This window comes from Harmonia axyridis, chromosome 2 (assembly GCF_914767665.1).
Source record: "Harmonia axyridis chromosome 2, icHarAxyr1.1, whole genome shotgun sequence".
In the NCBI taxonomy this organism is placed as follows: domain Eukaryota; kingdom Metazoa; phylum Arthropoda; class Insecta; order Coleoptera; family Coccinellidae; genus Harmonia; species Harmonia axyridis.
Genome location: NC_059502.1, coordinates 11,285,245 through 11,308,869, shown reverse-complemented (window position 1 = coordinate 11,308,869; position 23,625 = coordinate 11,285,245). Strand labels below are relative to the sequence as shown.

General features: G+C 32.0%; 3 protein-coding genes across 3 annotated transcripts; 1 reads left to right on the top strand and 2 right to left on the bottom strand.

Moving 5' to 3' along the window:
* Positions 1-4,867: 4,867 nt before the first annotated feature.
* LOC123674160 (ER degradation-enhancing alpha-mannosidase-like protein 3) lies at positions 4,868-14,399 on the bottom strand. Its single transcript, XM_045609072.1, has 9 exons — positions 13,913-14,399; positions 13,714-13,860; positions 13,077-13,229; positions 12,581-12,734; positions 11,900-12,297; positions 9,867-10,185; positions 8,130-8,576; positions 7,209-7,482; positions 4,868-5,980 (listed from the first exon to the last, which is right to left on the bottom strand). Exons 1-9 carry the CDS (start codon positions 14,032-14,034, stop codon positions 4,974-4,976), a joined length of 3,021 nt encoding a protein of 1,006 aa, XP_045465028.1. The 5' UTR covers positions 14,035-14,399; the 3' UTR covers positions 4,868-4,973.
* Positions 14,400-14,640: 241 nt separating this feature from the next.
* Positions 14,641-16,614, top strand: LOC123674162. The gene is made up of 3 exons (XM_045609075.1): positions 14,641-15,171; positions 15,228-15,372; positions 15,596-16,614. The coding sequence occupies exons 1-3, from the start codon at positions 14,988-14,990 to the stop codon at positions 16,005-16,007; spliced, it is 741 nt and encodes a 246-aa protein (XP_045465031.1). The 5' UTR covers positions 14,641-14,987; the 3' UTR covers positions 16,008-16,614.
* A 190-nt stretch (positions 16,615-16,804) lies between these two features.
* On the bottom strand, positions 16,805-23,101 carry LOC123674161 (AP2-associated protein kinase 1). The gene is made up of 10 exons (XM_045609074.1): positions 22,708-23,101; positions 22,528-22,646; positions 21,940-22,185; positions 21,476-21,679; positions 21,269-21,401; positions 19,840-19,943; positions 19,143-19,638; positions 18,511-18,691; positions 18,142-18,434; positions 16,805-17,042 (listed from the first exon to the last, which is right to left on the bottom strand). Exons 1-10 carry the CDS (start codon positions 22,832-22,834, stop codon positions 16,915-16,917), a joined length of 2,031 nt encoding a protein of 676 aa, XP_045465030.1. The 5' UTR covers positions 22,835-23,101; the 3' UTR covers positions 16,805-16,914.
* Positions 23,102-23,625: the final 524 nt, after the last annotated feature.

Below are 23,625 nucleotides of genomic sequence, written 5' to 3'. Positions count from 1 at the left end.
AGATTTTATGTTGAATACGTTAAATACTGATTACATATAGGTAAAATATTTGGTCTATTTTTTAAAAGAACCTCATATTCTTACAATTTCAAAACATTCATATATTTTTGTTATTGGATTTGAAAAATTCTAAGAAAAAATTGCATTTGAACTAAGGATATTTTCATAGTAAACTAGTGAGTTTTATTGCATTAACACGGTATATTGAGTTACTAAGTTCGTTCCTCATTTCTTCATCTCGTCAGTCATTTCCTCAAAATCTCATAGAATCAGCAGAAATGTTGCAAATTCATATTTTTGGTCAGGCAACACACAATACACAATTGTGCCACGTAAATGGCTTAAGTACTTATTCTTATTCATTCACTCCCAAGATGTTAGTGCAACATCTGATTCACTCTTAGAACATTAATAATATATGTATTCTAAGGATTCACTCAATAAGGCCTTGGTCTGGCACTCATACGTTATCGCCAGTGCCATACCACTTTTTTTCTCGTTAATATCTAAGAGATAAGTGTCAAAATTTGGGAACAGCTAGATTTAAGTCTGGATCGAGATATTGCAGGATAAGTAACGTCACATTTGTTGTTGTTCGATAAATGGATAAATACGAGTTTCGTGTATCGACAATATATGCTTCTTGTCACAAATCAATGAAAGCCATGGTTAAATTGAATGGACTGCCCTTTCAACAGCTCGACCACAGCTCAAATTGTCCAGAATGAGACAAGGGAGGCATTGACGAAACTCGTCAGGAAATACACAATAGCACCTAACCACAAACATAGGCATAAATTACTTATTCTCTGTTTCTCAAAAGATATCGGTGCTCGGTGCAACAACATTTTTCAACTAGAGAACGTTATTACTTATAAAAAAGTTCCTCTTGGAAATACCTTTCATATTGAAGAATATTCTTGCATCTTTCCGAATTTTGCAGAGTGTTTATTATACGAACTGGTTTTCATTATACTTTTTCATGAATAAAACTTCTTCAAGTAAAATTTGCAGTATAATTTATATATAAAAAGGGATTTGTTATTCATAAGATTCTCTTCTCCATTGAAACACACATATATTTCAATTGATGTCTATTGAAAACGTACATTTAGAAATAAAGAATTTTTACTCATAATTGAATCTCCTTTTGCCGTCAAATCTATACCCATAAGCAGCTGCATTTACAGTGTCCACCAGAGCTGGATTCCTGTATTTGAAGAAACTTCCATGTGAATGTGAGGGTCTAGTTGACCCCGTCCCTTTGTCCTTGGCGTAAAACGCTTCAAAATTCCCATTGGGGGGTATGACTGAACTTATTTCTGAGTCGTCCGGATCATAACCGATCACAACTTTCACCATTGCGATTGACACAAGAAGATGTATTAAAAGGTAGATTTTATTGTGCATCGCGTATATGGAAAAGTGAACAGATTCTATTCTACTGTCATCAATGAAACTCGTTTGTATAGTTAGTGATCACACCTCTGCGAATGACGATTTCACTTTCTCCTTTTCTCAACAGTATGCGTAATGAATAATATGCTTAATATATTTTCGGCTAAGAATTATTATATACAGGGTGTTTCCTAAACATGCGGCAAAAATTCAGGGGGTTGTTCCTTGGACTATTTTAAGCATGTTTTGTCCTTGGATGATTGGAAAAACCTCTTTGTTTCGAAGATACAGGGCGAACAACATTTTTCATATTTTTAAAATTAATAATAGTTTAAATAAAAATGCGTACCGCACTGTGTTTAGTAAGTAGGTACAATTTATTTTTAAATTTGTTTAACAACATTCCAATTACTAAAAACGGCCAGTTTTTTGACTAAAAATTGATAAGTGCAGATGGTAAAGGAATACAGATTAAACACGGTTTTCATTTGAATTCGTTTGCTGGGTGTAACTTAATAAGAAATGATCCTGGTGTTTTTGAAAGGGTTCGGCAGTCAATGAGGAGAAGATTGGATGCTTGTATGCTGGCTAGAGGTGGTCATTTTCAACAGTTTTTGTAGGTTGAGTTGAATTTTCATGTAATTTTTCATAATAAAATGTTATTATCTGAAATTTTGTTTCCCCTATATCTTCGAAACAAATAGGTTTTTCAAAATATTCTTAGAATAGTCCAAGGAACAACCCCCTGAATTTTTGCCGCATGTTTAGGAAACACCCTGTATATATAGAGGATGTAATATTTTTGTTGGTAGTTTCGTGAAATATCAGCATCTGGTAAAGGTATATTCAAAGACACATATTCATATAAAAAGAATAATGAGCTGATAATTTATTACAAAGTAAAAATAATATTTAAGGACAAGAGGAGAAGCGCTAATAACCGTAATTTGATACTCTTGAGATTATGGCAAACTGGGATACCTACACCCAGTTGTAGGAACGTTCATTAAAATTTTAATCCTCCAGTAAGAGGATCCTATTGGCTACCTGCACCGTTCAATGAAGGATTAAAATTTTAATGACGGCATTAAATTAATGAACATTCCTGCAACTGGGAGCTAGAAACTCAAATCTGACATTTCTTTCAAATAATAGTAATTTACGTAACAAGTCCGGAAAATAGGGTTTTTTTGGACGAATAGACAAAATTCCAGGACGAGCGTAAGCGAGTCCTGGAAGTCTGTAAGTCCAAAAAAACCATTTTCGGGCGTGTTGCGTACAATATTTTTTCGGCAACCATGTAAAATAACACTATCGCTGCTGCTTTCCATATTTTATTGCGATTGCGATAAAAAAACATGCAAATTTTTGACAACTAATTTCATATGAACTGTCAGCCGTTATCTCGGTTGCTATGGATTCTATGATGCTTTTCCTGCCTAGTCCGGGAAGTACGTACTTTCCGGACTAGGCCGGGAAATGCTACTTTCTCAGAGAAAAAGCGTCCGGGAAGTGAGCACTTCCCGGACGGTTGCCGAAAAAATATTTTTTTATGGATATTTTGAGAGGCTATATAATATCATATTTTCTGAAAATACTTTGAATCTCTAGAAAAAAAATAAAAACTGCAGCGACTGTTGGGAAAAATATCTAATATAGTTGAAGAACCGATCGAAGATTTTAGGATAATTTAAATAACAAATGGTACAAGAAAACGTGAGAAACGCTCATATATAAAAAATACCACTTACCTGCACCTTAGCTGAACAATAACAAGAGAAGTTTGATAGTAAAGGGGTTCTAGGTCAAAAATATTTGTTGAAGATAACAAGTGTATTTTTCTATACCATGGAATTTTTTTTGCTTTCACCCTAAAATGGATATATTGAATAAAACCCCAAAAACAGGTAAACTGAGAAAGTAAATAAAAGAATTTGGCCTGAAAATGGCGGCTGAGTCGGCAGCCAATCAAAAATAGGATCACCCATGTCACCACTGTGTTTATCAATGCTCTGTATTCAATGTCCAGCAGAACGGCACTGCTTAGGACATTACACCAACGGCAAAATTACCGCGCTCCCCTATGGAGGTGTATATGGCAGGGACCACTGTGTTGCCATACTGATAACTGCGGAATGAAACACCGCAATACCCTGGGAGAGGGTATTAGTGCCTATAGTTCAGGAATTCAAGAGAATAGAATTGATATAAAATGTTTTTTATTGTACATACATACAAATGTGTACAAATTATTTACATTTAAGGTCATAAAATTTTTCCAATGAATTTGTTTTAAGGAAATGTTGCACAAAACTAGTAGTAGAAGATAAATGATACTTGCCTGTAACAGTGAATTTCATTATTTTCTAAATTGAAATTAATTAAAATCACAGTAAGTTATTACATTCATCATTACTAGACTTGAGACTTATAATCTGTGAAATCATTTTATTTCAAGAGATTCATCAACACATTTTTGAAATACAGGGTGGCCATTTGAAAACGAAACAGACGAGATTACAGACGAAATAAAGTTTTTCGATAGAAATGCTCGGACAGGTCGATTTCTGTTTCGAGGGGGACAACTTAAGATGTAGGTTACGGACGCATAGCCCTTTCATCCCTTGCTACTACAACCCTCACCCCCAAATTTTGAATAGGGAAGATGGGGTGAGTGATACCTCATTTGAAAGGTATTTTTATACTGATTTCAGCACAGTAATTGTTTTTTCATTTTATGCATTAGTTCTCGAAATATTCTTAACTAAGTATTTGAAAATGAAGTGGTGTTTTCATGGCACTTGTAGTGTTCGACATTTTGAGCTTCAAAACAACCATGACTGTGGCTTCCTTCCTAACCTAACGCATGAATATTTCGAGAACTAATGCATAATATGAAAAAACAATTACTGTGCTGAAATCAGTATAAAAATACCTTTAAATTGAGGTATCACTCACCCCATCTTCCCTATTCAAAAATTGGGGGTGGGGGTTGTAGCAGCAAGGGTTGAAGCGCTATGCGTCCGTAACCTACATCTTAAGTTGTCCCCCTCGAAACAGAAATCGACCTGTCCGAGCATTTCTATCGAAAAACTTTATTTCGTCTGTAATCTCGTCTGTTTTGTTTTCAAATGGCCACCCTGTATAGACAATTAATCATATTCTGAAAAAAATATTATCATGGAAAGTTATTGAATTCCGACTTGCTTGAATTGAAAAAAAAATTTATAATGAAAACTTTGAGGTGTTTTTTAAATGAAATCACAGAAAATATTACTGATCCGAGAAATTTGAGACACACTTTAAACTCTAATTGGATTTTCTGAAAATAATTAATTCAAGAGATTAATGAAAATATGTTTAATTAAATAGATATATCAATTTGAACTATTATGAAATGAGTCTAATTTTATTTCATCACAGTTTAGAAGTACGAGTTAATAATAAACTATAATATTTGAAACAATAATTCAACAAATAATTTATTTTCACATGTTTTCACAATAGGAAATGGCTATACCATTTTGGAATCAAGAAAACCTGTTATCAAAAAGAAAAATTTAAAGGTATAACAATCATAATTCATCCTTGGAATCCGTATTTCTTTTAATTAGGCTATCACTGTTCTCACTATTTATTTCTATAGGAATACTTTCACTTTCATCCACAACATCTTTAAATTTCACATCTTTTTTATCCTGTGGATATATTTTTTTAATAATGTTCAACATCAAAACTTTTTTACTTTCATCCATTTTTTCTTCCAGTTGATTCATTTTATTAAGAACATCTTTCAACGAGTCGCCATCATCATATACTTCTTTAGTATCCACCTTATCAAACTGTATAAAGTCAGCGATGATATCTTCAGTTTTTTCTAATACAACTAATGAATCATCACTAGCACGATAATATTCAATCATTAATTCTTTCAAGAACCACTCTGTCTGTTTAGTGATATCATGATAGTGACTTTCTGATATCGAGTAATGACTTAGTGTCTTATAATATATTTTTAAAATATTAATTGGAACGTATAAATCTTGTTCACTCAACGATTTAAGTAAACCTTTTCTGATTCTACTCCACTCATGATTTGTATAAGCTTCTTTAAATTCTTCACTTACAACATCTGGTTTTTTCCAATTATGATTTTGCATTATTCGTATTTTACCATTGATTATATTCGCAACTAAATTACCGACAGACACAGTTTTAGTGTAGCCTATGCCTGTATGTTTTATTAGGAATTCTTGGACGGACACTTTCAGTTTTTGAAACATACTTTCTTCTTCGATTTTTGTCGATGAGACTTCGTTTCTCACCTGACTGATACTTATTTCCAAAGCGGAATTGTCAGCCAATGCTGTCAGTAGTTTTGATGCATCCTTCTGATAAAGGAACACAACAGGAATTTTGATATCGTCATTACCATCGCCTGACATTGAAAACATAGGTGTGGTGATGGCGCTACTGCCTGGAACATTATCTATGATCACTGCACCTACTGCGCCAGCCTTTTGAATTCGTCTCGCTTTGTCGATGAACATACATTCGCCCCTTTCTAATAATACGATCTTACCTAAAAAAAAAGAATAGTTATTTATAATACAAGTGTAGAAGGCATTGATATTCTTCCACGAGTTCAAAATTCAAAAACGAGCCACGAAGTGGCGAGTTTTGGAATGAACGAGTGGTAGAATGAGCCTTCTGTACGAGTATTATACATTATTTTCTCTAATTCATTGCATTTTTATCGAAATTTATGAAATATTTCAATAAATATCATTTAGTGATTTTTGCATTGAAAAATGTTGGTTGGCAGAACTGATTTCTTTAAGGCAAATTGATGAATTGACAGATAAAGTCGTGGCGGAATGTGCGTAGTACCAACATATAATAATAAAATATAACCATGAAAACTGTGCGTTTCTGATATATTCTCGCACGATTTTGTTCTACAAGATGTGGAAGAATGAACGGAATAACCACAGAATTAGAGAAAATAAAATTATAAATCTGTAACTTTGTATCATCTCAGAACTAAGGGTGATAAGTCTGGTTGGTTCAAGTAAAAATATTTTTTCAAGAGTTAATGTTTTGAAATGTGAAGAATCCAAACTAGGAATTCAAATCCTAGAAATAAAAAAAAAGTCCTTTAGAAATTTTGTTTAGGATTTCAAAAAGAAATCTATAAAAAATAAAACGTGTTTGGATGTATAAACAATAAAATGGCCAAATTCTTTCCTAAAAAAATTATGCATTTCGCCTACAAGACAACACAGCTCGATTTATTTTTCTAATTTAGAGAAACAGAAGATTTACTGCACTCATAGTTGATTTCCATAAAATCTAGATTATTAGAGATATGAATAAAAATGTTTTCATATTAATATCGATTCCTTGCATTCTCATTATATCAATCCGTTTGAGGTTAGAGTTTGATGTTGGTTCAAATGCCTTGAGCTTTCAATTGTAAAATCAATCGATTTAAAATAACTAGCATATTCTATTGTAAAAAATGTCGAAGTTATTAGTGAAACACCAAAAGCCAAGGAACAAAAATGTAAATAACATACATGTTTGTCACAAATTTTAGTCATCGTAACTTCGCCCAAACCAATTCTTTTCTCATGAGTATGCATTATTCCAGTTTTAGGCCTTTTTTGGATATGTAATATAATAATTTTTTGTAAAATCAATGAATATCATTATGCTAAGTCTAACCTATAAGAATATATCTTTCATCTTTTGCAAGCAGACGAAATCGCGAGCCTAAACTAGTTAAAAATATGAATCAGAATTATCACCTTCAAGTAAACTAGGGTACTTCAAATCTGTACAAGCTGTATGTGGAATGGCGTAAGACGTTTTTGCAGAAATGAATTGATCTCCTTTTAGGTTAACTCCAAATTGAGCTGGGCAGGCATGTATAGAAATTATCTGGATTTCACCGTCCTCGTTTTTTATGGGAAATGATACAGACTGTGGTAAAGTTTCCTGGGAATCAGGCTGTAGTTTGGAGAGTTTCACCATTTCTTGCATGAATGTCAGACCATTTTCGGCATCTGCTGGTGTACGAGCCTGTTGGATACAGAAATATTTCAAAATAAGAATGAATTACCATGAATGGAAATTCAGTATCAGATCAATAACAAAAACTTTGGATTTGTCCTGAAAAGTGAGAACGATAGTTCTAGAGCTTTCACTTTTTATTCAAGAATCTGTAAGAAACTATTTTGGGACTAAACAATAATTTAAATTTTTTTTCCGATGAATGAAATTTTCAATTTTAGATACATTGAATTCATAGATCCAATGAATGCATGAATTTATAATACAAATGCAGAAGGCATTGATATTTCTCCACAAGTTCAAAATTCCAAAACGAGTCACGAAGTGGCGACTTTTTTAATAAACAAGTGTTAGAATAGCCATTTTGTACGAGTATTACACATTATTTTTATTGAAATAAATGGAATTTTTCCATAAATGTCGTTTAGTGATTTTTGCATTGAAAAATGTTGGTTGTCAGAACTGTTTTCTGTATTGCAAATTTGACAGATATTAGATAAATCTATGACAGAATTCAGAGGACCAACATAATAATAATAAAATATAACCCTGAATTTTGTGTGGAATTGAGATATTTCCGCACAATTTTGTTCTACAAGATATGGCAGAATGAACGGATTTGTCACAGAATTAGAGAAAATATTTTATCTACTTACCGCAGAGAAAGAATGAAGTAACTGTATTCTTCCATCATTCAATGAAATGATATTGATTCCCATGTCTTTGATAAGTTTCAAATGATGAACATTTGAAGCTGAAAATTCACTGGCTAGTAACCTCTTCTTGGATTTCCCTCTAGGACAAACTTCATCGACCATGTTCTTCAAGGGCTTCCTTAAAGATTCTGGAAAAAGTTGAAGAGTGTTGGGACATGATCTCGAATATTCATTATCATATATTTCCAAATCCATAGAGTTTTTTGTACGATTTCGACCTCCTAGAGTCAGGGGAAACAGATGTCCTTCTGTGGTAAATATGAATTCGTTCAAATTCAGGATGAGATCTTCCTGATCAGCAAATAAGAGGAAGAGATACTTGAACGTCTCTGATAGGACGAATGAGTCCATTCGGTCTTCTTGTTTGGCAGTCCTCACATCATTTACCTAAAATTTCATCGTGAAATAAGCTAACTAACTCATGCATTATAATGGACATTTTAACTGAGGCTGATAGCTCCAAAAAATGAACACATTCATTGCAATAAAACAACGATGGATTATTCGATTGACATGAATTTTATTTATCCGCAAGATAATCTTGTGGCATTACATTTTAAATATGATTTCTGGCATATGACCGCCACGGCTGGCTCGGATGTAGTCCAATCTGGACGTCCAATTTTCGATTACTTTTTCCAACATTTGTGGCCGTATATCGGCAATAACACGGCGAATGTTGTCTTCCAAATGGTCAAGGGTTTGTGGCTTATCCGCATAGACCAATGACTTTACATAGCCCCACAGAAAGTAGTCTAGCGGTGTTAAATCACAAGATCTTGGAGGCCAATTCACAGGTCCAAAACGTGAAATTAGGCGGTCACCAAACGTGTCTTTCAATAAATCGATTGTGGCACGAGCTGTGTGACATGTTGCGCCGTCTTGTTGGAACCACAGCTCCTGGACATCATGGTTGTTCAATTCAGAAATGAAAAAGTTAGTAATCATGGCTCTATACCGATCACCATTGACTGTAACGTTCTGGCCATTATCGTTTTTGAAGAAGTACGGACCAATGATTCCACCAGCCCATAAAGCGCACCAAACAGCCAGTTTTTCTGGATGTAACGGTGTTTCGACATACACTTGAGGATTAGCTTCACTCCAAATGCGGCAGTTTTGTTTGCATATTCAACCAGAAGTGCGCTCCATCGCTAATGGACGTAGTGCGCGATACGTATTCCGCACAGAACCATTATTTTCGAAATAAAATTGCACTATTTGCAAGCGTTGTTCAGGCATGAGTCTATTCATGAAGAATTGCCAAACCAAACTGAGAATAAATCACTTGACAGCTGTTAAATCAGTCGCCATCTTGAACAGTAATGCCAACTTAAAGTAATATACCTCGAAAAAGACACCCGTTACTTCTAATATTACAAGATAAAGAAATTCAGCATCTCTTTCATTTGGCCTTCGAAAAACCTGAACAAAGTCTGGAATCCTCTGTCCAAAGAATGCATTTCCAATTTACATGATGCTTAGAAAAGTTGAGCCTCCTGAGGCATTGCCAGTAGTTTTTAGTACTCAAACAAATTCCTTCCACATTTTCAAGAGTGCTTCAAAATAGTACTTTTGAATTCATGTAGAGTTTGTTTAAAAAATCTGTTTATTCCAAACTTATATTGTGATACGTTAATTTCTTGGAGCAGTCTATTTGTTATAGTATATTCTTACCGCTGCATAACCACAAGGCACTCTAGCATATTTTTGTAAACTTTCCAACACTTTTTTTCCAACATGCAAATAATAATTGTCTTTGGTAGCCTCATACAAATAATACGTAGACTCTAAGAATTCTGGCCTGAGGGGATGATTGCCCCAATGTACTTGAAAATCGGTGGTAAAGGCTTCAGGTATGAATTTGTGACGTTGCATGACCTGGTACAGCATTTCATGTGTTTCTACTGCAGGTTTGATGTCACCTTTCAAAACCTGAAGGCCAGGCCAAAAGGCTAAGAGGGCATCCATGAAGTTACGAGAGTTGGTGTGAGGCCTGAAATATTTCTTCTTATACAATTTCACTCAATATAAATTCCAAACAAACAAATAGAGACAATTACTGAATTAGAAACAAACTAATTGCAAGGAAATATAAATGTACAGTGCATCCCATTTTGGGTGAGACAGCCAGGTTTCTCGCTTGTTATTTAAGATAGAGCCTTGCGGTTTTCACGTTCCTGTCCTACTTTTTCGTGAAACTCAAGTTGGTCTAATCAGATTTTGCATTACTGTTCCCGTTCAAGAGATACAGGGCGATATTGGAAATTGATACTTTTCGGACCCCTCCTTTATCTCCGGAGTTAGTAGAAATAATGCTGAGATAAAAACTACATCTGAATCAGAATTCTGCGTAGAATCCAGTGGCGTACTCAGTTTTTTTGTTCGGGGTATGGTTTTGAAGATTCAACACAAACCTATATTTTTTTTAATGGAACACCCTGTATATTATTACTTCGTTGGATTCGTAATTTTTTTTTCCTTCAAAATGATGTATGATACTATGTAGGAAGGATGTTCAGAAATATAAAAAAACACTAAAACATCAAATAATGATGGTTTTTTTTGTTAATGGGCAATGGATTTCCCATATAAAAAAAGAATCAATAATAATAATAATAATAATTCATTGCGATGACAGCTAGATCAGATTGGTTTTTTCTTCTCAATGCTTGCTTGATAAAACAATGCTGCCAAATGCATAGTAGCCATAATAACAACAAGAATGTTTGTATCATCAATGACCTACTACTTTTTAAAAATCAAAAGTAATAATCCTCTTATTGAAACTTGGGAAATTCATGACCCATTAACAAAAAAACCATCATTATTTGATGTTTTAGTGTTTTTTTATATTTCTGAACATCCTACTTACATAGTACCATATATCATTTTGAAGGAAAAAAAAATACGAATCCAACGAAGTAATAATATATAGGGTGTTCCATTAAAAAAAATTAGGTTTGTGTTAAATCTTCAAAACCATACCCCGAAAAAAAAAAAAATTGAGTACGCCACTGGATTCTACGCAGAATTCTGATTCAGATGTAGTTTTTACCTCAGCATTATTTCTACTAACTTCGGAGATAAAGGAGGGGTCCGAAAAGTATCAATTTCCAAAATCGCCCTGTATCTCTTGAACGGAAACAGTTATGCAAAATCTGATTAGACCAACTTGAGTTTCACGAAAAAGTAGGACAGGAACGTGAAAACTGCAAGGCTCTATCTTAAATAACAAGCGAGAAACCTGGCTGTCTCACCCAAAATGGGATGCACTGTACACCGACATGAAGTCAGGAGCTTTTGAGCTGTTTTTTAAAATTCGTATTATTATGTAATATTTTCGTTAAATTAGTAGCAGATTTCTGCTTCTTCTTATAGGTAAATAATTTTGAAGATATTAGGTAAATAAAATTCCGTATATAATGATTGGGTGGATTTCACCAATTCATGATAATAATCATAATGCAGCTTCAAATCAGCTCTACAGATATTGGTTCTTTGATTTGTTCTTTTTGGAAATTATTATGTTTACAGTTGGTCATTTCATTTTCTCAATATTTTCATAAATGAAGATTCAATCAAATTGAAATCTAGTCGTTATTGGACGAGTACAAGGATGGACGGACAGAATTAATTTTGACCACGAATTTTTACTCACTGATTACAGATCTAAGCAAAATGATACTCATGTCTAAATAGTTACTTACCTATGCATATGCACGTCCAGCAGCATAGGTCCTTGCGAGATGTATTTCATAATGGCGGTGTAATGCCTATTGAACCTATTCAGGTACTTAGTATCACCCAACAGTATATACGCCTTCAAACAATATTCGTAGTATGAATCGATTCCAGCGCCAACTCCAGAATCTCTCCTAACCCAATCGCCCGAATGAACGTTCAGAACTGAACCCATCAGGTCTGAACTGCGATGACGCATTTTCCAAAGTTCGTCCATGGCCTTCTGCGCTTTTTCTTCAAAAATTGGCTCGCCAGTTAGACGTGACAGGGCGGCCATTTCCAAGATCATAGAACCCGCGCAAGCTGTACACGTTTCTCTTGCCGCATCAAGTCTGTCGCTTTTTATTCCATAGAGAAGATTGACCTTGAAAATGAATAAGACGATTTTAGTTATAAGTCTATCGATATCCAATCAGTAACAGAACTGGCATCGAGGCCTTGCAGTATACTAAATTCTCCAAAACTATTCTATTACAGAAAATGAGAGAAACCTTAATATTTCAATTTTTACAATCCTGAAGGCAGAAGTTCGGTGGCTCTTGCCTGACTTGCCTGATATGGGCAATTAAGAATCTTTTCTCCCTCTTTGTTATATTTCCAGAAATGTTAAGTTATACAAAAGTTGTGAGAAAATAACCAAGACATACCCTTGCATATGGTATTCCAGTTGTTGTATTAAATGCAGGAAGAAGCCTATAACCAATGTCTTTTGCCATTTCCAAAAGTTCTCCATTGTACCAAAGCATAATGTCAGCTTTTTCTTGTAAGTAATATGCCAAGATATGAGCAGAAAGTAATCCACTGAAATTAATTTCACCAAATTAATAAAGTGTATTTCATCTACTTTTAAATCATCATACTACTCGAAATAATTCCAGGCTAAGGATATTGAATTACACTAAATAATATCTCAAATCATTAAAAACAGTGGTTAATAAATAATTAACCAAAAGCCCTATTATTACCATCACTGATATGTATGTGAATTCAGAAAAATTATTTCAGAATAACATTAAAAATAAAATTGAAAGTATCAACATCATTTCCCTAGGAACCCCCAACTTAGCATAATTTGTACTGAAATAATATTTTAGATGTAGCAGTAAAGAATCAATTATAAACATATATTAAGCTGTTACTCACCCTAAAACACGAATGTTAGTTTCAAATACAGAAACTACAATATCATTATCAAAAGAAACATCTTTAATTATCAGTTTCACAGCACGTTCAAATTCAGATAAATCACCCAAAAGAACAAGGGTATCCAGAGAATCAATAAGAGTAAGGGAAAAACTGAAAAAAAAATCAATCTGTAAATTCATGATGATAAAATCACTTATATTTAAGGAGTATCTCACAAAGTATTTTGTATTCATAGTATGAGAGGATCTATTCTGGATATCACATGAGAATAAAACCTGAAATTTTTTGGATTCTGTACTAAATTGAGAAAATTCTAGTTTTAAATTAATTATAATATTTTCCAACATAGAGTTTAATCAGGAATATAATTAAAGAAAATTATAGTAGAAATAGATAGATTTATCTTCCAAAATGAAAAAGATTCAATATATTCAATGAAAATTTTTATATTCATCAGTCTCAAAAATATTTTCCTATCATTTTCCACTTATCCAAATAAATCTTAACTTTTGAATTTGATATCACTTCTGATAACACTTTGTTTATGTTCCCATAATTGCACTTTGAATACACATATGTTATTTCTTCAGTAAATTGTCACTTGTATTTTTCAATGATTGATAAATTTACTTACTTTCCTAGACAATCATCAATATCTCCTCTATTAGGAGAAAGACCTCGATATCTTCCTTTACAACTTAATGGCATAAGTTCATCGGCTGGATATGCATTATCCATATAAGCATTATATGCATGGTAAAACATATCTCTTGCTTGTTCTCTAAAATTTAAAATCATCACTTTGTTGACTATTTTATTATTTATACAATTACCTCAGTTGTGTTTTCTCTTCCCTCGACATAATTTTGGTGTCTTCTGAACAGCATTGTGATATTAATGAAAAAATTACCACTGCATGTAGTATAATAATAGGTAAACATACATTGGAAGACATAATTAAATAACTGATAGTTTAAAAACACTTCAAAATAAGCATATTGTTTCCAAAATAGATGACGTTAACCTCAAGGTTTGCGAAATTGTTGTTGTGATAAGAACTTATCGTTTATCTAATAAGGTAATTTTTATTATTAAAACGAAAATTTATAAAATAATTCAGGTTATGTTATTCATTATTTTGCCCTACATGTAGAGAGTTAAATGAAATCGAATGAAACAAATCATGGAGAACAATTTGGGAAAAGATAAAAATAATAACTGAACTTTATAAACTTGCAATTTGGAAGTTTTAGTAAATTAGCGAAAATCAAAATAGAAAATTTCTAGTTTTTTGACAAGCAAACCAGATGACATGTGTTGACAACCCACATGACGGTTGTCGTCGGTTCTAGCATAGAACAATTATCTGTTGTTATACTAAACAAGAAAAAACGGCAAAGAAAGATTTAAATAATTGCTGTACAACAAAATAAAGTAATATTCATTTCATATAAGTGAAATTATATACAATATTTATGTATAATATTTATCAATTATATGAAAAGACAATGGGAGTGGCTTTGGACTTTCTATGAATCTCTACCAACCCTTTTTGTAATCTGTCATTCTGAAATGTTTACTTTTTGATAGTTTTGTTTACTAGACATTAGTATTGTTTGTATGCTAACAACTATTTTAGTATTTTTTTAGTTGCTAAATAAGATTTCAATATTTGCATTTGCTTTTCATGTAGAGAATCTGAAGAAAAATATTGCATACATTTTCTTTTTTTTTAAGTATTACGAGGTTTAATTTTTATGTTGCTTATGAAATTTGTTAGAGATGAGATAAAGATATCTTATCTGAATGAAATCAAATAAATAAATAGCGAATTGTTTTATGTAAATCGTAGAATTCAATAAAACTGCTTGATTTGCAGCACATATTTCCAATAACAAATTGGTTAAGATGACTCAAATTAGTACCGAAAAAAAGTTATTAATAACATATGCATTAGCATTAGCTGCTGGATTGGTAGCTACAATAAGTTTGTCTATAGCCTGGACACATTGGAAATCCACATTAGATCAATGTATTCACAAGAATTGCAGCTGCATTTTATTTGGGCAGCATACACCAGATATTTTTCTAGGCATGTAATTCACTAATTTCATAAAAAATGTTCCTGTAGAATAATGTTATTTCTAGGTGGGCCTGAAGCTTCATGTATTTTCGTCACTTATGGACCAATTCTTTACATATTATTTTGTGTTAGTTTTGTATGCTTTCATGGCTATAGATATTTATTTATGAGAGAAAGACCAAGTGCTAGGACTGTTATGAGAAAAAATGGGTGAGAGTTTTAAATTGATTTTTGAACTATTGAAAATAATAGGTTTTTAAATATTTGAAGCCTTTAACATCCTGTATTTGTTACTACTTCATTCAATCAAATCAGTGGTTGTTCTTGCTTTTTCATTTCAATCAAAATGAAATTTTCTTGGTTCAAAATATGGTTTTAGCTCAATTATTTTTCAAAGCTACCATCATGTCTTCTACATTCTATTATTTTACAGTGATGGAGAGACAATACATATGGCAGTACAGTCAGAAGATTCTTCACCCCTTCCTAAGACTTTCTGGGTAACAATGTCATCATTAACTGTAATATTTTTAATTTATTCCCTAGTACATTTTATCACATTTCTCACGGGATATTATAAAACATGCAAGGAATACCGCAAAACACTTGAAAATGAATTGGGAATTAGGGGATCAGCTTTACCAGTCATTTATATGAGACTGTCTTGTGGTGGTATTTTTGATTTCATGGATTACTTGCATCCAATTCCAGAAAATAGTTATAGATATGGTTTCATCGACACTGGACTTGCTTTAATGATAGGAATAACTGGTTCTTGTATAGCATTTCTTTTATTCATAGTAGCTTCATTTTTGAATGTAAAAAGAGCTAGATTGAACTACTGAATATAAAATGGTTTTTTTTTTTGGTATCAGTACCAATTTTTTACGCTAAAGTGAATTTATGTACAAAAAAATCAGGAATTTGATATGTTTACTTTCCTGCATTTACATACGTTATTTAGGAATAATTTCAATGATAGAATTTTTTATTTTATTTTTAAATGCCTTTTACTTTTTGTTTTATATGATTGATAAAAATAGTTTGAAATAATTTCTAATAATCTTTATATGTTATATGAACCCCAATTTTAATACATTTCTTTTTAATTTCAATTTTACATGTAATTTTAAGGAGTGTTATTATGTAACAGTAACACATCTAATATTCCGTCCTCTGGTTCCAATGGATCCTTGATTATTAATGAAATATTTTTTGTTTCTTCTTGAATTATGAATTTTATATGGATGTATAATTTGGTGTCATCACTATCCGTTATTTTGACCATCATTTTTAATTTCAACTACTTTATAAGATGTAAGTATTATATATTCACCTATCGGGACTAAAAAAACTTTAGTATTAATATAGAATTCAAGAATGTTGAAAGGATAAGATGTATTTTATAAAAAATGTTTTTTATTTTTTCTAATAAATCAACAATAAAAATTAGATGATTTTGAATAATCCTGCAACAAAATTTAAGCTTAAGATTTTTTTTCCTCAAACGATTAAAGGGAAATTTCAGGTTAAGTACAATTGAATTTCATTAATGCATTTGGCTCTTTCTACGATCTAAATGCATAGTATATATTAATGTTCTAATAAATAGGTTTTAAATAAAATTGATGTTTTAACAAGGTAAATTTCATGAGTAGATATATTAATAATAATAATAATCAAGATAAAATTAGAATAAATATAACTGTCAACAAATATAATAATTACATAGTGCATAATATTCCACAAAAATTACTGTTTATCTGAAATTTGAAGATTACATTTCTTATTTCTTGTTCTACTGGAAAGACTAAAAGGAGCGCAAATGAAAGGATCTTCAGCTAATGCAGAATTATCACCTGACATTACTCCTGGAATGCCTGAAAAAATTATTCTTGATTAGTGAAAGAATCATACAGAATTCATAAGAATTCTTAGAAATGTTATGAATTAATTCTGTTGAGAAAGTTCTCAGAATCGATCATTCAATAGTATGAAAAATATTGTTCCTTTTAATTAACAGCCTTTGCGTTTAGTGTTTTGCTGAGAATTTTGACAACAATGAATTCTAATCTCAAACAGATTGCTTTAATAATAATTTAATGAATCAAAGTAATCTTTATGATGGAAGACTATTAATAATAGTAATAAGTTCATTACTTATTTTAAAATGTTCTCCACAAAAAGAAATGGTTAAATCAATAATTCAAATAAACACTTTTATTTATGATACTCAGGGTATGGTCCGTATAACACCTTAGTTACCATGGTTAGTAAGTTGGTGGTCCGTATATGTCAAATTCCTCAAAGACCAGTGACTGACTATTTCCTCAAACTTCCGTGAGTTATCTGTCACCAGAGCAACCGTACTTTTATTCTGGTTAGTTTCGGTAACCACGCCCACTCCGGTTGGCAGTTGTCATTTTAATTTTCAGAATATTGTTTATAAATATTGTTTATCGCTTTGCGATATGCTCGCCTTTTGCACATTTTTTAACAAACTATTGTACAACCTTTTATGCAATAAAGAGTTCTAATAATAAATATTTTCCATGATATCTGACACTCAAAAACTTTATTATTTTAATTATGAAACAAATACTTTTCAAGCCATTAAGAACTATTGGTTATTTACAAATTAAAAGAGATCAACCATTTATAACCTCCAAAATTCTGTCAATGAAAAAATTAATTGACAAGTGTCAAGCGGTCCGTAAATAGGAAGAAGGTTACCTCAAACATTGAAAACCACTAGTAACCGCTTTGAAATTCTCGACGATATACGGACAATAACCTCAATCATTTAGGTAGAATTGCTTTTTAGCAGCCTTCTTGTATTTACCTTTTTTCATTGTTATTTAATGTTTTGAATATTTTTAATACGTTTTTAATGTTTAATTGACAAATTTCCGCCAACTTTTCAATATAGTGAATACTGAATGCATAATTATAATGTTCAATAAGAAAAGAATCACATACTTGTTTGACTACATTTACGAATCTTATCGAATTCAGCCCCAAAAATGTGGTCCTCTGTGATTTCGCTGAAAGAGCCATCTTCTTCGAAAGGGTTCCAATCAGCAACATCTGCTGATAATGATCTATTTTCTGTATTCGAAAGTAAGTTGCTCACATTAGAGGTAGATACCGAGGAGCCCATCGGTACTTTACTGTTGGTATTGTAATCTTCCATTGTTGATGGTGAGTCATCCGACCTTTTAATTGAAGAGTCAAATGGAGCTAAAAATTGTGTTGTTTCCGATGCATATACTCTGAAAAAAGATGGAACAGTTAGCATAAGTTTTAACAAAAACACCTATGGCTTCAGTTCCGTCTATGTATACTTACTTATTAAAGGCTGTTGTATCACTCATATTCCTACGATGTCCTTTGGTTACGCACATTGTAGGAGTAGAAGGTGGGGTATGAGGAATGTTGATAGTACTACTTACATCTCCAAGATCGAAGTTTCTCTGATTCTGACTAGATAAACTAATCGTAATTGGATTGCCACCTTGTGTTGTTTCAGCTGAAAAATGCAATTGTCACTTGGAGATGTACTGAAACCCAATTCTTCAAGAATATTTTAGCTTTCAAAAATTAAACAATCCCAAAATATATATCAGAAATTCAGAAAATCATAAATATTCTGCTTATTATAAATTCAACAATTAGGAAAAATATCGGATTCCAAATATTCAAATTTTCATATTCAATCGGTAATCACTCAAATAAATATATTTCATTCAATATAATATACATTCATAACGATATAGAAAAATTGTGAATTTGAAAATATATCATAATGTGACACCGTAACCTAACCATGTTGGGGACATGTAAAAATTGCCTATGTTTATTACTCTATGATCAAATCTAGTTGAATAGTTCGTTCATCGAATATCAAGACCGTTGCAAAAAAAAAACAAAATTATGCTTACAATATAGGTTCAAAGATGGAAACAGAAAAATAAACCCACCTTCTGCAGGATTGAACGGTGGAGTCGAAGCCTGCGCATCGTCCTTGAAAGGATCAGAGTAACCAGACTCAAACAACTGGTCCAGATCATCTTGGACTACTTCACTACAATTCACCGCATTAAAGGTGGCTGGAGGTTGATTATGGAATTCTGGAACAAAGCTTGGATTTTCGGAAGCGGTCTGGGAAATCCCTTGAGGAGCCACAGAGGATGTACTTACTGAATAGGATGGTGAAACAGTTGGAGCGACAGGGCTTTGGGATTTTTTGGATGATGTTGGACTGGGGCTGATGTTCAAAGGAAGGTTCTTCAGGTTCAAGGGCGTTGTAGCTGTGCCTTTTGGTCGTTGTCTAGGAATGACACTTGTGCTTTCAACTAAAGGAGCCGAATTGGTTTTGCCGCTTATTGTTGATGTAGAAGATTTAATTATTGTCTTCTTTGCTTCTGATTCAGACTGAGGAACAGGCAGATCTTCTAATACTGGTGTTGTGGAATTCTACAAAAGAAATATTTTAACAGACCTAAACTACCAAATTATTAAAGGGAAAACTCAATATTTTTCTTCAACAATGTCAGAATAATTTTCATTAATATTCAAATTATGAAGCAGGTAAATAATTTATTAACCATTAGAACATAAAAAGAAGCTATAGATGAAGTCAAATAGACATTGGGTATTTCGAACTAAAAGGCTTACCATCAAATTCTTAACCGGATTATCCTTATTGCAAAGTTTAAAAGCTATTGAACTGACTTGATAAATATCAGGTCTCTTGTCTGGATCTGGTTCCAGCATATAACCTACAAAAAAAGAGTAAAAGTTGATTAAAATATTTATTTTCCTAATACAATCAAAGCTAAAACAAAAAAAATTGTAGATATAATACTATGAATTTATTATTTCCTCTTTCAATGAAACTTATGGTTTCAGAGGAAAGGTCTGGTTGGTGAACAAATTTTTGTATGCGGTTTTTGGATTCTCCATAATTCAAAACAACCTGCGAGATTTATTTTCTCGAAAGATTTTAAAGATTTAGAATTGGCAATTTTTATATATCAGAATATTATGATTGGAAATAATAAACCAAAACAATTAGTTTGTGAAATCAAAAAATTTAAATTAACTTGAAGAAATCTTCATATCAGTTACTTAAATTTCATTATTTTTTGGATCATTCAAAACAAGAAGTAACCTCTAGAAATAAGAATTCAAAGAGCCACTCTAAAAATATAAGAAATGCGTTTTTTGTCAATAAAGCAACAATTTTAGTTTCATTTCATAATTAATTGAACAGTGTTAAATGAGCCATTAGTATTCCCAGAAAGAAGTATGTATAAATTCTAATGATACATTGGTAAGTTGTTTTTTGAAGAAAGGATTGAAATTTTTATGTTAGGTCTCCTATAATGATGAAATTTAGAAAAATGCATGTAGGGCCCATTAAAAACTCATCAATTATGGGTATGGTCAGTTTATCGCCGAGAATTTGAGAGAGGTTACTAGTGGTTTTCAATGTGTCAGGTAACCTGCTACGTAGTTAGGGATCGCTTGACACTTGTCAATGGTCGATAAATTTTTTCATAGACAGAATTTTGGAGGTAATAAATGGTTGATCTCTTTTAATTTGTAAATAACTAATAGTTCTTATTGGCTCTGAATGGTATTTGTTTCATAATTAAAATAATGAAGTTTTTGAGTATTAGATGTCATGGAAAATATTCATAAACAATAATCTGAAAATTAAAATGACAACTGCCAACCGGAGTGGGCGTGGTTACTGAACCTAATCAGAATTAAGGTACGGTTGCTCTGGTGACAGATAACTCACCGACGTTTGAGGAAATAGTCACCGGTTTTTGAGGAATTTGATATATACGGACCACCAACTTACTAACCATAGTAACCAAGGTGATATACGGACCATACCCTATATGATTACAAATTTTATGAGTCCAGTTTTGTATCAACTAATGAAGTTGCATGTGCTTCCCCAATAAAAATTCTGTTTATATGTTTTAACTGATAATAGAGCAAATTTACAAGCCATCTTGGGTAATCCAGTATTTTCAAGAATTCATAGTTATATGTCACTATTGAATTAATAAAAAAATTACATAGCACAAACCTATCAACTGATGTAAACCTATGGAATACTTGGAATTATCAGGAATGTAAAAGTTTCCATTTTGAATTGCTAAAAGGCTTTCTCCAAATGGAAGGGTGAAAAAGCAGAGTCTATATAACAAGCAGCCAAGCGCCTGAAATATAGGTATGCAAATTAGTTCAATGGAGTTAATAGGAAACAACCTAAAAGATCAAGTATTCTTCTTACCCAAATATCGGATTTAGTGGTGATTGGTTTACCACAATACATGTCCACCATCTCAGGAGATCTATAACTAAGAGTTGTATATCTCTTTATTTCCTCTTCAACAGTTGATACACCATTTTCAGCAGGATTGAGAATTCGAGCTGTTGCTGAACCAAAATCACAGATGATGTAATTTCCATTATCACTTTTCAAAATATTTTCTACCTTAAAATGAAATATTTCATTGAATACAAATTAATATTGGTAACTTCAACCTTAAGTACTTCATAACAGTAAAAAAGCAAAGTTAATATGATGGCTTACTATCAGCAACTAATTTTTTTCTGTTTAATTCATAAATTGTAATTATAAGAAATTTCACACATTCAGCTATCTGAGAATAAGGTTTCTGACTTATATACGAATATAGTAGTGGTGAAGCTAACAGAATGAAGTAGTTGGTATGTTTTATCTGCAACACTTACTTTTAAATCGCGATGAATAATTGGGGTTTTACAATGATGCAGCCTAGAGACAGCTTCACAAGTATCACAAAAAATATTCAAAATCTCTGATTCAGCCATATTAGCTTTACCATGGCTTTTCATAAGATTTAATACATTATCTTGACAATAAGGCATAAGAAGTAACACTTCAAAAACACCTCCCCCTTTTGGGGTGAGGCTGGAGTCCACATAACCTATTATGTTCTTATGGCCATTGAGGCTGCTCTGAAATATGTTATAAAATAAAATCTGAATAATAAATTACCACAATTAATAGTTTATAGGGATATCAACTAGGAAAAAAAATCCTGCAACAATTGTTAATAGAAAGAGAAAAATGTTTTTGAATTTACACACATCTAGAAAAATACTAATTTAATAATTGAAAATTCTGAAGGATAATTTTTATGATTTGTTGCAATAAAAAATGTGAATACATAAATGTTTGAAAAAATATAACACTATATGTACACCAACAGCAGTTAGCTCCTGAGAGGAAATATTAGCAAATGTTTGATTATATTATTTGCTAAATTTGATTCAGTATCTAAATCTAACATAACTTACAGTGATTTGGATTTCCCTTTTTGCAACATTGAGGTCAGATTCGTTGTTAACATACATTCTTTTTAGGGCATATCGACATCCATTATTTCCTCTTACTAGATAAACTATAGCAAAACCACCTAAAAATGAACGGATTCGTAATTATAAAAAATAATACGCCTCCTGAAATTATTAATTTACCTTCAGCTAAAACGTCTTCAACAACTACATTTTGGCGACCAACTGTAAAAACTTTGCCGATGAAATTATTCGTTTCCTTAGAAGTATTGTCGATTCTGGTTTCAATTTTTGAAAATAATTTTTTCATTGTGATATCTTGATAAAAATGCGAGTGCTCTTCAAATTTATCTGTAATATAATATCCAAATATTAACGCCCTTCCATTGCAATTACGAACCGAATAAAATACTGAAGAAGTGATGAATTCAATGAAATAATTATTTAATTTGATAACATATTTCCTTAATTCTTAAATCATTTGTTCACGCAAAACTTGTAGCACCTGCAATGCCAAATATTGACAAAGTGCGAAATTGTTACACGGAGACACGGTGAAAAGACAGATATTTATTTATTTTATTGACAAACGTCAAGTGAGTTGGGTAGAGTTGTGTGCTCTATCGAGAAGAGTAGATTAGAACGATCAGATTATTTCTTTTGAATTGAACTCTTCGTCTAATCAGATAATTTTTTTTAAGTTTTGTATTTCTCTTCTATAAACTACATTTTATTTCTTCGATGAAAATAGTCATTTGAGTTTCATTCTACAGAAATACTTTTTTCCAGTATTAAGATTGTCGGGTAGGCCTTCCGCTGTAACTAGATTAATTTTCTTGAAAAATTAAATTATATTTTCGCATGTGAGGAATCTGCAAATCGTACTCTGCCCATTGCCCAAAGTTTTTCTTAGTATGTACAACAAATATTTGTATGAAATTTAGTACGAAATTGGTTGGTTTCATTATTTTGTAACCGATATCTCTAAATTTCAGTTAAATTGAATGAGTATTTTCTCAATTATTCTTCAGAACCGTCAAACCGATTTTCCCAACAACTAAGTATTTTAAATCTAGCACATTACATTCAGATAATATAGTT

Excerpts from the sequence above, each read along its gene's own strand:
- LOC123674162 (XM_045609075.1), top strand. The coding sequence starts at position 14,988 with ATGACTCAAATTAGTACCGAAAAAAAGTTATTAATAACATATGCATTA. Across the intron at positions 15,172-15,227 it reads TACACCAGATATTTTTCTAG|GTGGGCCTGAAGCTTCATGT; the intron begins GCATGTAATTCA and ends TGTTATTTCTAG. Across the intron at positions 15,373-15,595 it reads ACTGTTATGAGAAAAAATGG|TGATGGAGAGACAATACATA; the intron begins GTGAGAGTTTTA and ends ATTATTTTACAG.
- LOC123674160 (XM_045609072.1), bottom strand. The coding sequence starts at position 14,034 with ATGTCTTCCAATGTATGTTTACCTATTATTATACTACATGCAGTGGTA. Across the intron at positions 12,735-13,076 it reads ACTAACATTCGTGTTTTAGG|TGGATTACTTTCTGCTCATA; the intron begins GTGAGTAACAGC and ends AATTAATTTCAG. Across the intron at positions 5,981-7,208 it reads GTACCCTAGTTTACTTGAAG|GTAAGATCGTATTATTAGAA; the intron begins GTGATAATTCTG and ends CTTTTTTTTTAG.
- LOC123674161 (XM_045609074.1), bottom strand. The coding sequence starts at position 22,834 with ATGAAAAAATTATTTTCAAAAATTGAAACCAGAATCGACAATACTTCT. Across the intron at positions 22,186-22,527 it reads AAAGGGAAATCCAAATCACT|AGCAGCCTCAATGGCCATAA; the intron begins GTAAGTTATGTT and ends AACATATTTCAG. Across the intron at positions 19,944-21,268 it reads AGGTTTACATCAGTTGATAG|GTTATATGCTGGAACCAGAT; the intron begins GTTTGTGCTATG and ends CTTTTTTTGTAG.